A 22560-nucleotide genomic window follows, 5' to 3' on the forward strand; every position below is an offset into this window, starting at 1 on the left:
CTTTATTATTAGTTTATATGCCATGTAAGCAATAAGGGCAATTCAGCCTTTTTACAATTAGTCATCATATATAAATATTAAGAGTGGGTCGGCAGATCAACTGATCAACCCTCTTTCTCTTTTCAAAATCTCTTTGTGTGCTTCTTTTCTCCCTCTCTTCTTCTTCTCTTCTGAAATTTCTTCTTTCTTTTCTTTCAAATTCAAGACTGATTGTAGTCTTGATCGACTACTTGGTATCAGAGCCGACCTAGGAACTCTTATGTTAGTCTAATTAGATTGACTACATGAGAATTTCCTAGGTTTAGAAGTTTTTCAACAAAGAAGGAGAATCGACTGATTCTTGGAAGTTACTAGTAGTGTGCGACTACTACTAAGAAGATTGTAGAAGGCTGGGAGAGTTCCAATAGTCAGGAAGAATTAGAAAAGGCTTCGGATTCTCAAGATTAGGGTTTTGCATTAGACAGAAGGTGGCGGCCAGAGATTTTCTTTCATAAAGCAAGTTTTTTCTTGAGAATAACCTTGGAAAAAATCATCTTGGTCTATTCTGAGAGGTGCAACTGGAAAATCTGTTTTTTTTTTCTTTTAGGGTTTTGAGAGAAAACCCTAAAATTCAGAACTGTTGTTGGTTTTAGATCAGATTTTGAACTGGTTTCATACAGAATTCTGTTTTCTTTGTTCTTTGGAAGACCTAGGCCGGTTGTTATCAGTTGTTTTGGGTGCTGTTTTCTTTTATAGTAGTTTAAAAGGTCTTTTATTATTAATTCTTGACCAAGAATGGAGTTCAAGAATTAGGGGGAAGGTGTTTCTGGGACTAGCAGTTCTGGTAACAAGTCTGAGAATGCCTTTCAGATTACAACTGTGAAGTTTGATGGATCAAACTACTTAGAATGGGCTCAATCGGCCATGATGGCCATTGGGGGTAGAGGAAAACTCAGCTACTTGTTGGGAGATGTGAAAGAACCAACTAAGGAGGACCAAACGTATACCAAATGGGTTCAGGAGAACTATTTGGTTATGACATGGCTGTGCAACTCTATGCAGCCACATATTAGTCAGAACTATTTGTGGTAAAAAACAACCAAGGAAATCTGGGATGTCATGAAAGAGATTTACTCCCAACCCCTTAATGTTGCTAGGACCTATGAATTGAAGTGTGAGGTTAGCAACCTTAAGCAAGGAGAAAAACCGATCTCGGTTTACTTCTCTACTTTGAAATCTTTGTGTAATGAAATTGACCACCTAGACACACTTGAGTGGGAAGTCAGAAGGATGCACAAACTCATAGAAAGCAAGTTGAAACTAATAGGGTTTTTGAATTCCTAGCTGGTCTGAATCCTGACAGTGATATTGTGAGGTAGCAAATACTAACAAGGGACAGTGTGACCTTATCTCAAGCCTACTCCTTGGTGCATAGTGAAGAGACTAGGAGAAAGGTTATGATGAAACATCAACCCTTCCCACCAGCCTTGGCAGCAGTTAAACCTAAGTCTAGGGGTGAGACGGAGAAGGATATAACGAAGGAAGATAAGCGGGATCTAGTGTGTGAACATTGCAAGAAACCTAAGCATACTAAAGACACGTGTTGGAAGCTGCACCCTCATCTAGTTCCAGCAAAACCGAGGAACAAAAGGGGTAATGCTCATATGGCTGTTAATACCGATTCTGCATCCTCATCGGACACAAAAGGCACGCCTCTAGATACCCTAGCTGCTGTCCGGGCTGCCCCTAACTCAGTTCGAAAAGGAAGTTGGGAATTTAGCTCAATCATCTCAGCCACCATCAGCTCCCCAACATCAGCCTTTGCTCATTCAAGTACTCGTGCCTCAACTTACTATGCTTCAGCTCCAGGTAACACTGAACATTGTTGGGCAATAGACTCAAGTGCATCTGACCATATGACTAGTTTGCCATCACTGTTCACTACCTATCACTTATCTTCTAGTAGAGATAAAGTGTCCATTGCTGATGGTTCCCTTGTTCCCATTTCTGGCAAGGGAGACATCAAGTTGTCTAATACCATTTTCTTATCTTCAATTTTGCATGTTCCTAAGCTTGATACTAACTTGCTTTCAGTCAGTAGTATTACAAAACATCAAAATTGTTTAGTAACTTTTTTCCCTGACAGATGTGTTTTTTAGGACTTGGAGACAAGGAAGGTGATTGGGACTGGACGCGAGACGAATGGGATCTATCTGCTTGGAGAGAGTTCTCATTGGGAAGATCATGAAGATAGGAAGTCTTTTGTTTCTCAGTCTGTTAGTTAGGTTATGCTTTGGCATAATCGGTTGGGTCATTTATTCTTTCGGTCTTTGAAGAGTTTGTTTCCAAATTTGTTTGAGTATGTTCAGACGTCAAATTTGAGATGTGACAGTTATGAGCTTGCAAAGCATTGTAGAACATCTTATTCCTTGAGTAATAAAAGAAGTAATAATTCTTTTGATATTGTGCACACCGATGTTTGGGGCCCGTATCACATCCCTTCTATGGGGGGATATAGATGTTTCTTGTTGTTTGTTGATGACTATGCCCGTTTTTTGGGTTTACCTTATGCGTTCTCGAGATGAGGTTCCTGCTTTGACCCAGATCTTTCACTAGAGTACTTGTCCTTGTACACCATAGTAGAATGGGGTTGCTGAGAGGAAGAATAGGCACATATTGGAAGTGACTAGAAGCATTATGTTTAACTCCAATGTGCCTATTCGTTTATGGGGAGATGCTATTCTTACAACAGTGTATCTCATTAATTGAGTTCCTTAACGGGTTCTTGACAAGAAGCCTCCATTTACCCTTCTATACCCCGATAAAGAATTGTTTACTGTTCCCCTTAAAACCTTTGGTTGCATATGCTTTGTTCAGATTCTTAGACCTCATCGTTCCAAATTTGATCCTAAAGCCTCCAAATGTATTTTTCTCGGTTATGCACAAACTCAAAAGGGTTATTGATGTTATGGACCTACCTTCGGGAGGAGATTTGTCTCGATGGATGTTACTTTCTTTGAGGAGGTATCCTATTACCCTAGGGTTTCTCTTCAGGGGGAGAGTAGTGAGAGTGGGGTTAACTCATCAGAAATTCCTTTACTTGTTCCATTGAGTGATGAGGGATGTAATGGGGAGGGTTGTCAGAGGTGTCAGGATTTGAGATTCTATCACAAGCGGTGGAGGCAGATTGTTTTCGGTCATCAGTAGTCTAGGCCAGCCTCAGTTCCTTCTGCGGATCCAGATCCAGGTACCACAGTCTCTTTATCAGATCCATGTCCCAATTAGATACCTTCCACTGTTGCTACTTTACCTCCTTTGGATGACGTTGCACCACATCCACAACTCACTGCATTTCTTAGTTCTTGTCCTATGATCGCCTGTCCCCTTCTTACAGGTCCTTTCTCACATCCATTCCTGATATTCCTATTCCCAGAACAGTGTAGGAACCCTTGTCAGTTCCTGAGTGGAAAGATGCAATGAAGGTTGAAATGGATGCCCTTCTGAGGAATAATACTTGGGAGCTAGTTGACCAGCCTAAAGGAAAGAAACCGGTTGGATGTAGATGGGTATTTACTGTGAAACATAATGCTGATGGTTCCATTGAAAGGTATAAGGCCCGATTTGTTGCAAAGGGATTTACTCAGACTTATGGTATAGACTATTTGGAGGCTTTTGCTCCAGTAGCAAATATGACCACTATTAGAGTTTTGCTATCCCTTGCAGCCAGTTACTCTTGGCCCTGGTTCAGATGGATGTTAAAAATGCCTTCCTCAATGGAGACTTACAGGAAGAAGTCTACATGCAATTACCTCTTGGATTTTATGATGCAGAGACAGGGAAAGAGATTTGTCGGTTGAATAAAGCCTTGTATGGACTAAAGCAGTCCCCTAGAGCTTGGTTTGATAGATTCAGACAAGCCCTTGAAAAATTCGGCTATGTACAAGCCCAGTTAGACCATACATTGTTCATTAAAAGAGTGGACTCTTCCTTGACTTTGCTTGTTATATATGTGGATGATATTGTAGTGACAGGGAATGATAACAATGCGATTGAGTCTCTTAAACAACTCCTTCATCAAGAGTCCTTCATCAAGAGTTTGAGGTGAAAGATCTGGGAGAGGTATGATACTTCTTGGGTATTGAGGTTGCTAGATCTAAACATGGGACTTTTATTTCTCAAAGGAAGTATTTTCTAGATCTATTGGAAGAAATTGGAAAGTTGGGTGTTAAGCCTGCAGATACACCTATTGAATAGAATCACAAGATCAGTGCAGAGGGTGGAGAGCCACTTGAAGACAAAGCTATGTTCCAACGGTTGGTTGGAAAACTCCTCTATCTTTATCTCACACGACCGGGCATCAATTATGCAGTCAACGTTGTCAGTCAATATATGCACTCTCCTAGAACTACTCACCTCCTTGCAGTTGAGAGGATATTAGCATACTTGAACAGATGTCCAAGTAGAGGTATATTATTCAAGAATAATGATTACATGAAGATAGAAGTTTATACAAATGCTGATTGGGCTGGGAGTGTTGATGACAGAAGGTCTACCTCTGGATATTGTGCCTTTGTAGGAGGTAACCTTGTCTCCTGGAGGAGTAAGAAACAAAGTGTTGTTTTTCGTTCTAGTGTTGAAGTTGAATATAGATCTATGGCTAATGGTGTGGCTGAAATCCTATGGCTGAAGTCATTATTTGAGGAGTTGGGTATTGCTTATGAGAAGCCCTTAATGTTGTATTGTGATAATTAGACTGTTATTAATATAGCTCATAATCCGGTACAACATGGCAGAACTAAGCATATCGAAGTCGATCGACATTTTATTAGAGAAAGGGTTTCGTCTCAAGAAGTGTCTCCCGTATATCACCTCCAGTATGCAGTTCGGAGATCTTCTCACCAAGGCTGTTCCAAGGAAAAAGTTAGAGGCAGACCTATGCAAGTTGGGAATGACAAATATCTATTTTTGACTTGAGGGGAAGAGTAGAGAACATTGATGTGGACCCCACTACTGTGGTCCCCACTGTGTTTGTATGGCAGCATAGCATATTTTTTGTTAGTTATGTTAGTGTTAGTTGGTAGTTATTTCAGTTTGTTATTACATCTTGTTATTTCAGCTTTATTATTAGTTTATTTGCCATGTAAGCAATAAGGGCAATTCAGCCCTTTTATAATTAGTCAACATATATAAATATTAAGAGTGGGTCGGCAGATCAACTGATCAACCCTCTCTCTTTTCAAAATCTCTTGGTGTGCTTCTTCTTTTCTCCCTCTCTTCTTCTTCTCTTTTGAAATTTCTTCTTTCTTTTCTTTCGAATTCAAGACTGATTGTAGTCTTGATCGACTACTATTTGTATTCACTTCAACCTTCAAATGCCCATGATTTTGGAAAAACAAACCAGCCTTAGTTAAACTTCTTGAGATATCTAAGAACCTTCTCTGGATTTGGAAAAATAAACCAGTCTTCCTACAAGCTCTGGATTTGGTTTACATCCTTTATAGTTTCTGGACTACAATCACCTAGCCTTTGGAGTCAATGGGAGTTTCAGCCAACTTCACTCCCAACTTACTCATATTTGTGAAATGAAGATCCCCTTTTGTGAGACAGCAACATCAATTCCAAGGAAATAACGTTAAGGGACCCTAATCTTTCACTTCAAATTGAGTGGCTAAGAATTCCTTCAGTTTCTGTATTTTTGAGGACTAGTCAACGGTGACTACTATGTCATCAACGTAAACTATCGAAGTTGCAATTTTTCCTTCCCCCTCTTTTTAAATAGAGTATGGTTTATTGACATTGTTTAAACCCCATTTGTTGCATAGCCAAATGGAACTTGCTGAACCAAACACACGGTAACTGTTTCAAACCAAGGGAGGCTGAACCATTTACACCTCTTTTTCTAAGTTGCCATTCAAGAAAGCATTTTTGGACAATAACAGGGCATTCAATGCTTGGCCATGCCAAGTACTTCTTTTACTTCTACTCTACAAATTAGTGTTCACCAGTGCAAATGGAAATAGCACTACCAAACTTCCCTTGCTAAATGATCATCTTATGGTTGACAAGTTGAACAAATGTAACTATGAATAGTTAATGACCAACATACTCCCACCATCTAAAATAAGAAAAAAATGGAAACAAACTTATTAAAGTATGTATCTGACCACTTAGCTCCTTCATTAATATTTTGGAAGACTAACTTGAAATGGGGATTCTCGTATTTTTTTCTCTTTACTGAAACACTATAAAGTTGCTATTTGAACTTGTTTCTTCCAAGATTGTTTTTTCTGGGCCAGTTTTGTGCATAGTAGACTTGATTTTACCCATTGGACCCTTCTCATTGAACAATACCTTTACTGTGAATAATAGGCCTTTTCTTCTTTATTTCCTGTTTTTTTGAATAATAGAAATCTTAGTCATATCTTTTCCGATTATTCCTTTTTGAGAGGCATGTGGTTGGAATTTCTTTGAAGAGTTTGTCGTTCTTGTTTGATTTTCCTCTATCTATTGCTGGTATCAGGTTGGAAATGTTGTGTATTTGATGTTGTATATTTATTGCGAGAGGCTGTATTCTGTGGAATTTGTTGTCAACAGTAACAAATGGAGTTTGTTATTGTGTTCTTGGTCCAAGTCTTGCAGTTCTTTTCTGCAGTATTGTACTTTTTTTTGTAATCTGCAAATACCCTACTAATGGACTTATTGCTTTTGAAAGTTTTTGCACATTGTGACATTTGCCACTTCATCTAGTACATTCTTTCTTACAGAAAGAAACAATCATAATGGAAAGAATGATATGGATTGTATAGCTTGACTTTAAAAAATTAGATACAGCATACATGTCTTTAGGATAGATAATAGATTTAATTGTTTAGTGTCACAAATAGTAAAATAGTAATTTGCAGAGGCTGTCCTTTGCTTCTAGCTTCATAAACCATTTGCATCACAAGCAGTAGTTATTGGGATTTGATCAGCTCCAGCTGGCCTTTTATTTTCTAAACTTATTAACCAAAGGCTTTAGTGGCTTTATCATTGCTTAGGTTCCCTTTGTTTAACAATAACAGGGGTAGTAAATTTTTCATCTGAAATATTTTAGTTTTTTTTTATCACCCTTTTTATGGCAAAAACATGGTTTTGTGCTCCTTTTACATGGAACCAATGCAGCCTAAAAGAAGACCATCTATTGGGGGAAATCAGATTACTTTGTCAATTCTGTACAGAATATGCACCATGTCAGTTATTTTAAATGTTATGGATATTACTGAGATGTTTTCGCTGATGGAAAATCCATCTATCTTTTAAAAGCACCTGGTGTTTTTCTTGCAATTGATTGATTTGACTCTGTTGCTCCTTATTGAAATGTTAGTTATACCAATAGAGATCAAGTTCAATATATTATCTGATGATTTTTGAGTTTTTATTTCTAGAGATGTGGACTTAAAAAGCTGATATATCTGGTCGAAGGTGACCCAAATTCTTCTGAAGCTGCTGAAAGCATTAAAACAGCGTAAGCATTTCCTTTTTCAATGTTCTATGCATATTACAATATTGTATCATTGTCTTAGTTGTGTTTGATTAGCGGATGTAAAAGCTTTCTTTTCTTTTACTCTTGTGGAAATGGAGGCTAAAAGATAACTCAATGGATGTTTTTTCCTGTTTTGCAATTTTACTCAAGGCGTCTAGGTGATTCTGGGAGACATTGGAGGGCCTAGTCGCCTAATCGCCTAGGCGATAAAAATGTTATATTATAAAAAAGCTGACTTTTGGCTAGTTTCCTAGTTTTATATACCATTTAGCATGTGTGTTAATCGAAAAAATAACAAATCTCTTTATTAAGAACATTAAATTTCCTCTAAAAATGTGGCAAATCATCACATCTAAAAGATAAAAATCTTTTACATATATTAGTTTCATTATTTTCAAAAATAATACTACTATAGTAAGTATTTAATAGAGTGTCAACACCCGATTTTTGCTCAGTCCCACTTCTCATACCCTAAGGGCCCGATCGGACCACACCAACCTCTTTGGAACGTGCTAAAATCTGATGACATCAAATTTCAACTCGTATACCCTCAAATCCACTGTTAATATATACTATTCCCTTTCAACAACCATGATCGCAGCACATTACCACTTTTGCCACACAATCAAATTTCACCATATGAAATAAAACCTTTTAACATCCAAGCACACCACGTTTCAACCTTAAATTCCTTGATTTTTCCGTTCATTTGTAAGAGATTCCATTTCGATGCATCCGATCCTATGACGCTTCTCAAACCAAAAACCTACGATCCATGCGTCTTGGATGTGATCAAATCCTCCCAACAGCACTATACTTCAAATAAATGCCGTTCCACCAAGATCCAACACGAAATCCCCTCCTTTAATCATTCATCAAGATAAGATTCCATTTTTAGCTACTTCATTGGCCGAGATATTCGCTATCCAAGTTCCTGTGATTCCAACGCCTCTAAAGACATTAAACATACCCTTTGAACTCCAAATATCCCGATCAACCACCCATCAAATTTCAGATGCAAAAATGCCCATATTGTCCTTCGTACGTAAGTATTCCGAATCAATCACTCACATCACTCGATACCCTTTGAACTCAAGATCTACACTATGAAACACCACCAAACCTCATCCAAACCTTTATCAACCCCCCGATCGACGATCGATCCAAATTTGATCATTGAATTGATGATTTTACCCTTCATCTAGAAAGATTTTGAATAAACCACTCCTATCACCTGATACTCTCTGAACTCAAGATCTGCACTACAAAACACCACTAAACCTCATCCAAACCTTTATAATCCTCCCGATCGACGATCCGTCTGATTTTGAACCTTGAAATGACCATTTTGCCCTCCATCTAAGAAAATGCCAAATAAATCATCCTCACTGATCGAATTCACGATTTACCCTGTAAAACCTGTTGTCATCCTTTTAATCGACAATATGGAAAATACAAGCCATAAAATGCTCATTTTGCCCCTCCATCAAGGACGATTTTGTTTCACTCAATCTCATCCGTCAAAATGATTAAACACATCAAACATCTTCTATGTGGTTCGCCCCCACCTCAATTCAAGTTTGTAAAGCATTTCTTGAAAATACTCTTCTTGCCCGCCCCGAATCTCAAAGGTGCTTCCTTGAGATCTCATTTGTTCTCTTCAAAGCTAGTTTACCCACCCTTGGATGCTCATAAAAGGAAGACTTTAAATCTGAAACGTCCATTTGTTTCCACCCCTCTCAAGTTCCCAAAATTACTTTTTTAGTCCTTCCCCACCAAATCCCTTTTGTTTTTCTTTTTGCAAGACCCCCCTTGGCACTTGTCACCAACCTAGCCATTAGATCTCTTTGAAACCTTCCAAAAACAATCAAGGACGTCCATGTCCTTTCTTTGCTTTTGGAAATTGCAGCCTAGTCCCTACTCATGAAACTTGTTTTCAAAATATTTGCAAGGAGATCCCCGTCATGTGTCAAAATCTCAACCTTTGGATTTCCTTGTTTCTTAGCCTTGTTTAATCCTAACCATGGGTTGCTTTCTTTCTTTTTGGCAAGATCTAGGCACCCCTTGCCATTTTGGGAAGATACCCTCTTGCTTCCTTAAAAGGCCATGCAATTTTTCCTTCCATGAAAAGTCATGTACAAGAAAGGCAATTTTCTTGTTCTTTAAGGAACAAAAAGAATTTTGTTGGAGAAGAGAAAGAAAAGAAAAAACTGCATTCATATTAGACTAATATGAGAAACTCCTAATGACCCAAAAGGTCTCTAGATGTCCCCCTTCCTCCTTTGAGGGGGATATTTTCCTTCCAAGAAGACACTCCATGCGGGGGATATTTTCTCATGAGAGCCAATCCCCTCCTCTTCTTATTTCTGGGCATGGGAGACTCTTAGAGGAGCAAAGGGGCGGTTGAATACACGACCACCCCTCCTTTATCCAAAGTCTTCCATGCTTCTACTCAAGGAGAGGAGGAAGGTTGACTTCTCACGAAATCTGTCCCATGGGCATCCCTTCACTGTGGATTGAGAAGGATCATGCATTACAAATTAAAGCTAAAATCAACAAGTAAATAAAAAAAAACAATGCCAGTAAGAAAGACACACTTAACACTATGACCAAAGACTAAAGAACTCAAAACTAGCACACACAAATCCAAGAAGAAGCTCCCTAAACAACAATCGGCCAAGTGTCATTAGTTAACTACCAAGGTCAAACCAAAGAAAGCCAAAACAGATCCAAAATCGCTTGCTTTAAATGATTTTTCTCACAAAAGAGACATGAAAATAAAGAAAAAAAAGTACAAAAAAAACTACCACTCTTAAACTAATGAAAGGTGATTACCTTCATATATGGCTTTTTTCCTTATATGGTTGGGGGGAAGATATTAGGAGGAATTTTGATGGACAAGGTGATTAGAAAAACTCTTTGCTTCTTGCGTCATACGGTCTTCCAGTCCTTATGCTTGCATCTGTCATGGGCCTAACTTTGAATGGAAGAAGGTGGAGGGGAAGGATGGTAGAGAGGTGGTGGATTTCAGCATGGAGAAAATCTTGAAGCTGTTTTTGTGGTTTTTTGTTTTCACTAAAAAAAACTACAGAAAAAAAAGAAAAAGCTAGAAGGAGGATTTGGAAGAGTGGTGTATTTCGATTAATGGGGGAAGAGTGAATGCAGAGAAGGGAATTCGGTTGAAGATGGGTGAGTGTCTAATGCTGGAGAGAGAGAGAGCTTGAGAGAGGGAAAATGGCTCTTAAAAGTAAGGACTTTCTATTTTTGGTTAAGAAAAAGGCAATTCGGTTGGAAGCTAGCCAGAATGGACTCAAAGGAGGAGGGGGGACATCTAGAGACCTTTTGGGACATTAGGAGTTTCTCATATTAGTCTAATACGAATGGAGTGTCTTCTTTTCTTTCCCTTCTCCAACAAAATTCTTTTTGTTTCTTAAAGAACAAGAAAATTGCCTTTCTTGTACATGACTTTTCTTGGAAGGAAAAATTACATGGCCTTTTAAGGAAGCAAGAGGGGATCTTCCCAAAATGGCAAGGGGTGCCTAGATCTTGCCAAAAAAAAGGAAAGCAACCAATGGTTAGGATTAAACAAGGCTAAGAAACAAGGAGATCCAAAGGTTGAGGTTTCAACACATAGCAGGGACCTTGCAAATATTTAAAAAACAAGTTTCATGAGTAGGGACTAGGTTGTAATTTCCAAAAGCAAAGAAAGGACATGGACGTCCTTGATTGTTTTTGGAAGGTTTCAAGGGGATCTAATGGGTAGATGGGTGACAAGTATCAAGGGGGGTCTTGCAAAAAGAAAAACGAAAGGGATTTGGTGGGGAAGGACTAGAAAAGTAATTTTGAGAACTTGAGAGAGGTGGGAACAAATGGACGTTTCAGATTTAAAGTCTTCCTTTTATGAGCATCCAAGGATGGGAAAACTAGCCAAGGGCGCCTAGTCGCCTAGAAGGGCACCTAGTTGCTAAAAGTCAAGGCGTTTGGGCGAGGTGCCAAGCCAAGGGTGCCTAGTCGCCTAGGTGGGTGTCTAGGCGACTCCTTCACAACTATGCATTATAGTTGGTGGTCAGTTCAATGTGGATTATTTAAAGCTTATTGACCATTATGGTCCTAGAAGAAAAACAGTCCTAAGGAATGAAACAACTTATTTAAAAGTTGTGAAAAGATGTTAGATATCCGTAGAAAAGAGAAAAGGAGAGGAGAGAAGAAGTTGGTGAAAATGGGGTTTAGAGAGAAGACTATCAAATGTTTTCTCTCTTCTCTAATCCCTTTCATTAAAACACTAGCGGAGGGGCCTTGCTTCGCAAGGGATGGAATGGAATCGTTGACCCGTTGACTTGTTGACCAGTCTCTGGCCAAAAACCGTTGAATCGGTCAACAACCCATTGACTCGAGTGATCGAACCATTGATTCGTTGACCAATAAAATGGTTTTTGGCCGTTTTTACAGAGAGGCCCTTAATTGGGCGATTAACTTAATTAAGCATAGCATAAAAAGGCCCATTAGTTAGAAGGCCTGTTAACAACAAAAACATAAACAAAATAAAAGCATCCTATGGGGCATTCGACCGATTCTCTCTTCACTCCCCCTCAAATGTCATTCATGCCTATCTTGCCAGTGTCATGTTGTAGTTTGGGCTTGGAGATTCCCTTGGTAAGAATGTCAACTAACTGTTCTTCAGATGTAATGAAGGGTAAGCAAACTTCTCTAGAAGGCACTTTTTTTCTAATAAAATGCCTATCAACTTCAATGTGTTTAGTCCTATCATGTTGCACCGGATTGTGAGCAATGTTGATGGCAGTCTGATTATCACAATATAGCATCAATGGTTTATGTTACTCAACACCCAGTTCCTCCATCTAGGATCGAAGCTAAAGTAACTCAGAAACTCCATGAGCCATAGTTCTATACTCGGCCTCAGCCGAAGATTTGGCAACAACTGATTGTTTCTTGCTTCTCCAAGAAACAATATTACCTGCCACCATGCTACAGTATCTAGAAGTCGACCTCCTATCATCAATGTTTCCTGCCCAATCAGCATTTGTGTAAGCCTCTAGTTTCATATGACCATGCTTAGAAAAAAGAATTCCCTTCCTAGGAGTATTCTTCAATTAACATAATATTCGTTTTGCTACTGCCATATGAGTGTCCCTGGGAGCTAATGCAGCTAACAACACATGCAATGTCAGGCCGAGTCATGCAAAGATATTGTAGCTTCCCTAGTAACCTTTGAAACATTCCCTTATTCTTCAATAGTTCTCCATTAGAGGTAGAAAGTTTGTGACTCATATTAATAGGAGTAGCCACTGGTCTTGCACCCATCTTGCCTGTTTCAGTGAGCATGTCTAGCACATACTTCCGTTGAGAGATAAAAATTCCATCCTTGAACCGAGCCACTTCTATGCCAAGGAAATACCTCAACTCCTCCAGATCTTTGATCTCAAACACTGTATGAAGGAAAGATTTAAGATCATCAAACCTTGTCACATCAGTACCGGTCACTACTATATCATCAACATGGACTATAAGATATACCACCAATGAATCTCCCCTCTTCACAAAGTGGGTATGATCAGACTGAGTCTATATGTAATCAAAGTTAACAAGTGCAGCCCTAAGCCTTTCAAGCCATGCCCTAGGTGACTGTTTAAGTCCATAGAGAGACTTTTCAGCTTGCACACTTTTCCTTCCATATCTGTGCCATTCATCCCTGGTGGGAGAGACATATAGACCTCGTCATGTAATTCTCCATTCAAGAATGCATTTTCACATTAAACTGATAGAGTGGTCAACCTGAATGAGCATCCAATGATAGTAGTCCAGATAGTCAATCCCATAGGTTTGTGTATAGCCTTTTGCAATCAGCCTAGCTTTGTACCTCTTAATGGAACCATCAACATGGTATTTGATGGTGTAAACCCACTGGCTCCTTCCCTTCACGCAAATCCACCACTTCCCATGTGCCATTCTTATGTAGAGCATCTATTTCAGTTCTCATAGCATCCCTTTATTTTTCAACAGTAAGAGCTTCTATACAGACCTGGGTATAGGGTTAGAAGCAACAAAATAAAGAAAGGCACAATATGAAGGAGAACAAACCATAGGAAAGATGTTTGAAAATGCAATGTGCAGTGCACTTCTGTTTACCTTTCCTGATAGCAATAGGGACATCAAGATTTGGGAAGGGTGGGTGCAAAGGGATAGTATCAGTACCTGTTGTCTCTTCAGTAATTAGAAGTGTAGGAGGCTTATGTGATGTAGAGGAAACAATCCACTCACTTCTGGTTCTTTGTCGCTGGTACCACCTGGGATTAAAGAGGGGACAAGGAGGTATTGGAGGAGGAATAGGAATATTGGAAGGAACATGAGATGATTGTTCCTCCCTTGACTCATGAAGAACAAATGGAAGAGAAAGGGAGTCTGTAGCCTTGATGGTTCCCTTGCTAGTGATTGGAGTAAGTGAGCCATTAGCTAGGGTAATCTTATTACAGCTAGGAAGCAAATCATAAGAAAGAAATGAAGTGGAATTGGAAAGGCTGGTCATATGATCAGGAGCACTATAGTCAATAATCCAAGGGATCCTACGATTACCTGAGATAGTTGCATGATTGCCAGTAGCACGTATACCTGAATGTGCAAATGCATAAGTAGTTGAATTGCTCTGAGGGTTGGAGGAGGAGGCTGCACTCTCTAGGTGACTAATCATCCTACCATACTTCTCATATTCTGCCTTCATAATTGCTAATTGTTCACTAGCAGTCCTCTCATCAGTTAAGCACTTGTCATTATTTGGAACAGTGGCTATGTTGGCACTTCTTGTCTTCACATTATTAACCTTCTTTTGGAAACGAGGTGGAAGGAGTTCCGGATGCAGTTTCCAACATTTATTTTTTGTATGTTTTGGTTTCTTGCAGTACTCACACATAACTTCCCTTTTTACTGAACCACCTGAACTGCTTGTAGTCACCTTCGGTTTCAGCCCCATATTGGCAAATAGGTCACTTGGGATGGTCCCTTGAACCTGGACCAGCCTCTTGCTCTCTTCACTACTAAGCATGGCATAGTCTTGAGACAATGATACATTATCCTTGGCTAAGATATTCTATCTGGTGATGTGAAACTTGGGATTCAGCCCTGTCAAGAATTCAAATACTCTGCTTCTCTCAACTAATTTCTTGTAAGCTTGAGCATCATTAGTACTTTCCTAGACAACAGTTTCCATTAGGTCTATCTCTTGCCACAGAGATTTCAGCATTGAGAAGTAAATGGCTAAAGGTCTCTCCCCTTGCCTTAAATTATTCACATCACTCTGAACTTATATGCTGTGGCCACATTCAGTTTTTGTGAATAAGTTTCAGCCCCACTCTCCCATATTTCCTTGGCTGAGTTCATCCATAAATAATGTTGACTGATTTGTGGTTGCATTGAGTTCACTAACCATCCAATGGTGGTATAATTCTCTTGCATCCATTTTTCACAAGATGGGTCATCTTCTAAAGGAGCTTTCTTGCTCCCGGAGCTATACCCCCACTTGCCTCTACTGCAAACATGAATTTTTACTGACTGTGACCATGCTAGATAGTTGGTTCCATCCAGCTTGACTATGGTCACAGCCAACAAAGAGTCAACGGGAGCTCTCGGAACCTGTCTAGAGTCAGCCCCACACTTGTTTTCAACTCCCGAGATATGCATCTTCCTCAAACAATTCCAAAAGAACTTCAAACAACTTCAAATGACAAGCAAGGAGGACAAGAAAAAAAATAGATACCAAGTACCAACCTCTATGGAGTCAAATCTACTAGCTGCGTCTCACTTGGAACCCGGGAGAAATCAGAAATCAGCAGCCGCTCCCTGTAGCCTTTATAGAACACCACAAGACTTGAATTGATCTTCAAGAAAAAGCAAAAGGACCCCTTCAATCACTAAGTGCCAAGGTGAAGATCCCTGTGGGGCCCACAAACAGACATCTCAAGTTGATTAGGGTTTTGGGCAAAAAACTCCAGGGACTGTTAGAATGATGACCAAGACAGCATCCTTTTCTCCAAAAATCCACTAACAACTAGGCTGAAAATTTTCTTCAATCACTCATTCGATTCAGCTCTCGATACACACCGTGTATGGGAAAAAAGAGAGAAAAAAGAAGAAAGGAGAGCCCACTCTGATACCAAGAAGAAAAACAGTCCTTAGGAATGAAAGGACTGATTTAGAAGTTGTGCAAAGATGTTAGATATCAGCAGAAAAGAGAAAAGGAGAGGAGAGAAGAAGAAGTTGGCGGAAAATAGGGTTTAGAGAGAAGTCTGTCGAATGTTTTCTCTCTTCCCTAATCCCTTTCATTAAAACATAATTTACAAGTTTTGATATTTACAGAGAGGCCCTTAATTGGGTGATTAACTTAATTAAGCATAACATAAAAAGGCCCATTAGTTAGAAGGCCCATTAACAACATAAACAAAGTAAAAGCATCCTATGGGCCATTCGTCCCATTCTCTCTACAGTCTTCAAATTAGATTTAACATTCTTCAAAAGAAAAAAAAGGTTGGGTTATCAACTGAAGGAAGTAGGCATTTGAAGAAAGTTGCACAAGCAAAAATGCTATTAGCATTTGGGATCCACACTCTCATCCAAATTGGAAGGATCCAAGACAGCATCTTGAAGTGTGTTAAGTAAGGGAGTTGGTTAATTAGTTTCAGAATCTCTCAAAGGCCTCCTCAAGCCTAAACCCTAAACCGGTCCTGTTGCACCAAAGGAAATCAAATCAGGCCATGGGTAGGGTACAATCTGTGAATGCCTTTAATAATCAAATGCCACAAGGCCTCTCTTTCTTTAGGGAATCTCCAAATCCATTTAACTAACCCAAAAGAGCCTTATTATTATTATTTTTATCTTGAAGTCTACCTAAACCTAACCCTCTGTCTTCTTTAGACATGCAAACCTCAAACCAAATGCCACTGCATGGACTTAATTAGAGTGACCCTTCCCCCCTTAGAAATATAGTTCTTCTTCCAAAAAGCACCTCTTAACAAATCTCTCTATCACTCCTTCCCCAAGTGACAAATCCCCAAGATTTCCCCCCAAAGGTAGTCCTATATACTTAATAGGCCATTTTTGAATCTCACAATCCCAAAACACTGCACATTCCTCCACCTCCACCCTAGCCATATTGATCCCCAAATAACCACACTTAGCTAAGTTCATCCATAAGCCAGAATCTCTGTCCACCAACTCTAAAATACATTTGAGGACTCTCACATCTTGGTTACTCATGAGCTCCCCTAGAATCAAAGTGTCATCTACAAATTGCAGATGTGAGACCATTTGATTTCCTCTTCCCACTCTAAAGCCTCTCAGGATGCTTCTTTCATGAGCCCTCTTCAACAATCTGCTGAAGAGTTCAGCCACCAAAATAAACAACATGGGAGACAAAAGGTCACCTTATCTTAAGTCTTAACCTCCTTGAGGCTTTAAAGAAATCTTTTGGAGATCCATTTTACAGAATTGAAAAGTAGGTTGTTCTCAAATATCCCATTGCCCATTTTACAGAATTGAAAATCCATGACCTGATCCAGCATCAGATCCAATTATCTCGGACTTGGATGCTTGTTATATGTTAATATATCAGATTAGGATGGGACAAATAGAATCTGATTAATAATTGGATCAAATCTGGATGTACCCTAATCGAATCTGTTAAAAATGTGACTCCTTGTATATATTTATATATACATGTATGTATATTTTCATTGTATACTCTATATACAATCTTATAATTTGTAACTTAAAAGGGTAAATGGGTAAATAAACAATCTTTCTCCCCATTACCCATTTACCCTTTTAAATTTTCATCAGTTATCAAATATCAAAGAAAACTATTTGTCTTCATCCCTGAACCCTCAAACCTTGAATCTGTTCTTCTCATCCTGCTGCCACTGTGACCTGTGAAACCCATGGTTTGCCACTGTGGCCCTCAGATCCTGCATCTCTTCACCTAAATCTTCTGCCACTGTGACCTGTGAAACCCAAGATCTGCCACTGCCATGAAAGATGAAACACAAATTCTGCTGCTGGGCCATTGGTCATCGCTGTGAGCAAGACCTTGGTGGTTAGTGCAAGGTTGCTGTCTCCAATCTTGCTGAAACTGAGAGGACTAAGAGAATACAAAGGTAAGAATTAGATTGGATGGTTCATTTTTTCTCTCTTCTAGATTTCCATTAATGTGATGACTTGTATCTTTTGATGTTCAAATCAAATGTATTTTTTCTTTCATTTTGAAACATGGTTTGAAGGTTTTCATTATTCATGTTCAAAGATGTTTGTTTTCAGACTGCACAATCTTCTGTTCTCACAACTGGACTCCAATCCCGGAATGCTGTTGGACATTCCATTTTTCCAAACTATGAACCTGAGTTGAGGATGTTCCCTGCACAAACTTTCCTGCAAAAGTTTGGATGAGAGCCTTTATGGCTGCAACCTTCAATATTCCTCAAATCCAAAAAATCCCAGGCCCTACATGGGAGGGTATGAGATTCCACAGGAAGCTTCAATTCCTAAAATCCTAGATAAAGGAGTGGAACCGTTTGGAGTTTGGAAGATTGGAGGAAAGAAAGCAGATCTTGATGGAGCAGATAGAGGAATTGGATTTGAAGGAAGAAAGGGGATCTTTTGGAGAGGAAGACAGGGATTTGGGGTGGAGTGTGAGGAGGCAGATGGAGGATCTCTTTCTTAAGGAGGAAATAAGCCGGAGACAAAAGTCCAGATGTAAATGGTTAAAGGAGGGAGATAGAAACACTAGGTTTTTCCATTCTATGAAAAATGGTAGGAAAAGAAAGAATTTCATCTCAAAATTGGAAGTTGAAGGTGCAGTCATATCCCACCCGACAGAAATAGCCGAGGCCTTTGTAAATCATTTTAAATCTATTTTTAGAAGGCCTTTAAATGAGAGGGTTTGGTTGGAGAGGTTGGAATGGCCAACTCTTAGTGTAGAGAACAGAAAGTGGTTAGAGAAGAATTTTGATCTAGAGGAGATAAAGGAAGCAGTATTCTCGATGGATAGGACGAAAGCTCCAGGCTCAGATGGTTTCACAATGGCATTTTATCAGGATTGTTGGGATATTGTGAAGCAGGATCTTGTGTTAGCTTTTGAGGAGTTTTATGGAAGGGGAATAATTAATCAGGGTCTAAAATCCACATTCATTGCTTTGGTCCCAAAGAAGAAAGAGGCTTCACAACCAAGGGATTTTAGACCTGTTAGCATGGTGAATAGTCTGTACAAGATAATTGCAAAAGTGTTGTCTCTAAGGATAAAGAAAGTTCTTCCTACCATTATTGCACCCAACTAAGGAGCTTTTATGAAGGGAAGGCAGGTAACTAATCAAATATTGATTGCAAATGAGAGTTTGGAGAGCTTTAGGGAATCCAAGAAGGGAGTGGTATGCAAATTAGACTTTGAGAAGGTTTATGACTTGGTTGATTGGTCCTTCTTGGTGGAGGTGATGGGAAGTTTTGGCTTTGGAGATAGATGGTGTAAATGGATTTGGGGTTGTGTTAGGACTTGCCACTATTCTATCTTGGTGAATGGAACCATGATGGACTTCTTTCCTGCCTTGGGAGGAATAAGACAAGGAGATCCACTTTCCCCCTTTCTATTCACTTTGATTGTTGATGTCCTAGGGAGACTGGTCCATAGAGATGACTCGAGGAACTTAATAAAAGGATGGAGAGTAGAAAGGGAGGAAGTGCCACTTACATACATGCAGTTTGCAGATGACACAATCTTGTTTTGTGATGGTTGGGACATAAATTGGATCAGGAATTTAGAATTGGCAATACAACTCTTTGAGCAGATGTCTAATCTCAAAATGAACTTTGATAAGAGTTGTATGGTGGGAGTGAATTTGGAGGAGAGGGAAGTAAGTGAATATGCAGATATGTTAGGTTGTGCAATCTTGGATTGGCCTTTGATTTACTTGGGCCTCCCCTTAGGAGATAAACCCAGGAATGAAAGTTTTTGGAACCTGGTATTGGAGAGATTTGAGAAAAGGCTTGCTTCTTGGAGGAAAAATTATCTCTCCTTAGGGGGGAGAATCACTTTGATTAGGTCTGCCCTAGCTAACCTTGTTGTTTACTTCCTGTCAGTGTTTAAGATTCCCTCAAAGGTCTCTAATAGTGTGGAAAATTTAATGAGGGATTTTTTGTGGGAATTAAGAGAGGAGAAGAAAGATCATAGGGTGAGTTGGGAGGTGATAACTAGAAGTAAGAAGCTAGGAGGGCTTGGGATTGGGAATATTAGGAAAAGAAACATGGCGTTGTTGGGGAAATGTTTGTGGAGGTTTCCACTGGAAATGGACAAATTGTGGATGAAGATAGTGGCTAGCATACATGGGTTGGAAGAGAATGACTGGGATCTAGGAATTATGGCAAGGGCTACAGCTGCTTCCTCTTGGAAAGCCATTCATGAACTTTTTCCAGTTTTCTCCCCTTGGATCAGGTATGATTTGAACTCTGGTAATCGAATAAAATTTTGGGAGCAACCTTGGGTTGGGGACTTACCCCTGATGGACCAATTTCCCTCTTTGTATGCTTTGTCAGCTTTGAAAAATGAACCCATATCCTCTTTCTTAGTCCCTTCAGAATCTATTTCTGGTTTTGGGTGGAACCTGGGCCCTGAGAAGGGAAATTAGGGATACAGACTTGGGCTGTATTTCATCTTTTTGCTAGCCATCCTTAATAATGTCTTCCTGGACCCTAGTAAGGAAGACACCAGATTTTGGACCGCTTCCTCCTCTGGTTCCTTTTCTTGTGCTTCGTTTTTTGAGACTTTAATTCAGCCTCTTGTTCCTCTTGGGTTGTCCTTCCTTTTTAATGAGATTTGGAGCAAACCCATTCCTCCTTGGGTTGGTAGTTTTTGTTGGGAAACTTTCCTAGAAAGAATTAACACAAATGACTTGCTTCAGAGAAAGAGATCCAATTTTTGTTTATTTCCCAATAGGTGTAATCTTTGCAAAGTTTATGGAGAAATGGGTTACCACCTTATGATTACTTGTCCGGTTACTAAAACTCTTTGGGAGTGGGCTTTCTCCTTTTTTGGATGTACTTGGAATCCCCCCATGAGTGTGCAAAGTTTGTTCTCTCCTTTGCTCTTCAGATGGCCTAAGAAAAGATGGAAGCTTATGTGGAGAAGCATTACGGCGACAATGTGTTGAGAAACTCACGAATCTTTTTAGACAAGGAAAGAACCACGGGAAACTTATTAGAGCTGATACACTTAAGGGTAGCTCACTGGCTGAAATCTATGGAGCTATTCTTAGAATTTTCCATGGCCGACTTTTTGAGAAAGTGGAAAGAGATAGCTACCTCTGCCCATTGTAAGAGGACTCCTAGGCCCTCTTGGTCCCCCCTCCCTCTGGATTCATAAAACTGAATTTTGATGGTAGTACCTTAAGGAATCCAGGGCCTTGTGGGATTGGGGGAGTGTTCAGGAATGAGGATGGGGTTATTACTGCTATGATCTCAGGTCCAATTGGAGAGGGCGACTCTCTTAGGGTTGAGAATCTAGCAGTTCTGGAAGGAATCCAAAGAGCAAGAGAACTAAACATCAAATGCTTGGTCCTTGAAGGGGACTCAGAGGTGGTGATTAGGTGGCTAAAGGGAGACAACAATGGTTTGTGGAGCTACAGCAATGAAAAGAAAAAAATTAAATGGCTGAGTAGGGATATTGAGGTGAAGTACAGATGGGTGAAGAGAAGTGCTAACTCAATGGCTGATGGATTAGCCAAGCAAGGGGTGTTTAAGGAATCTCTGTTTTGGGCTAATTTTTAGCTTCTTTTTTGTTCCTTTGTTGTTGGGGAGTTAAGATAGTTTATCTCCCCTTTTGTAATTAAAGTTTCACAAATCTTATTCATTAATAAAGCTTATTGTTATTGATAAAAAAAAAGATAAGATCCAATAATCTGACAACTCCAACTGATTCAAACTAGGAAGTGTAGATCTGGTTGGATTTTGGATTGAATTTGGATGTTGTATATATCTTATCAATTCGAATTTGGGTGGAGGTAGATCTGAGTCCAATCTGTTTACAGCCCTAGTTGCCACAAATCTGAACCAACTGCATCTTGTTGCTAGAAAAGAGGCTCTCCAAATGCTTGCTTGAAACAGTTTTTGGTGGCAGGATTTATTTTCACAATCATACAGGGACATTGCCCAATTAATCCCCTGTTATCCATGGTCTTGGTAGGGATGGACTAGAAAGACCTAACCTTTGGTATTTCTTGGACAAAGTGACTTCTCTCTGATTCAAACCCATGTTACTCATTCTTGTCAGTGAGATTTTACCATTAAGTGAATTGAGTTTGTTTTACAATCCATACCTCACTGTGGGGCAGTTTTCAAAATACTTTGTCAAGTTGGCTTAATAACTCTTTGTTGAACAGGACTAGAAAAAAAATTCTGAGTTAAGTTGGGGGCCTTTAGTTTCTATCAGGAAACTGACTAATTGCAAGCATTGAACAATATGATAGTTGATTGGCCGAGTGCATCGAATATAAGAAATGATTGATAATGCATTGGATATAAGAATAGAGTGTGCTCTCTATTGTTTGAAATTTTAAATTCATTTTGGTGTTTTTAGATGTGTCTGGCTATGGAACCAACTGATCCATAAAACCTGGGAAGATGAATACAAAACATAAGGAAACAGAGGTGGAAAGACAACTGTTACTTAGTCTCGTACTTATATGTATATTCTGTTCCTGGCAACTGCTGTTACCCCTATTTCTCTTCATATTATCATTGTTTTCTTAAATAGAAATATCACTATTGGTTGCAGTTGCTTCACAACCGAGATTCTGGAAGGATTTGATGTCCAGAGAACGAGTGGCCTGTCTGATACAGTTAGAAAATATGGTTATCTCACACAAGCAATAACCAATTATTACGGAACAGAGTTTTCGGATGACAGGGTTAAAAACACCATCTGCCCTTCTTTTGATGAGTTTATCAAAAAGTGTCAAAACCTTGACAAAATGACTGTCAGTGACGTATTTGCAGTCCAACTGATGCAGGTA

The 22560-nt window shown here is 39.4% G+C and overlaps 1 protein-coding gene across 1 annotated transcript in view; it reads left to right on the forward strand.

Annotated features, from left to right (window-relative positions):
* Nucleotides 1-22560, forward strand: part of LOC148845044 (crossover junction endonuclease MUS81-like) — a 45538-nt gene that overhangs the window by 22877 nt on the left and 101 nt on the right. The window contains exons 12-13 of the mRNA XM_088955835.1: nt 7404-7483; nt 22323-22557. Of these exons, the coding sequence (XP_088811961.1) occupies nt 7404-7483; nt 22323-22557 (315 nt within the window). The remainder of the gene's footprint in view (nt 1-7403; nt 7484-22322; nt 22558-22560) is intronic.

Source organism: Nelumbo lutea, chromosome 7, assembly GCF_056320005.1.
Source record: "Nelumbo lutea isolate HS-2025 chromosome 7, American lotus-T2T, whole genome shotgun sequence".
Classification (NCBI taxonomy): domain Eukaryota; kingdom Viridiplantae; phylum Streptophyta; class Magnoliopsida; order Proteales; family Nelumbonaceae; genus Nelumbo; species Nelumbo lutea.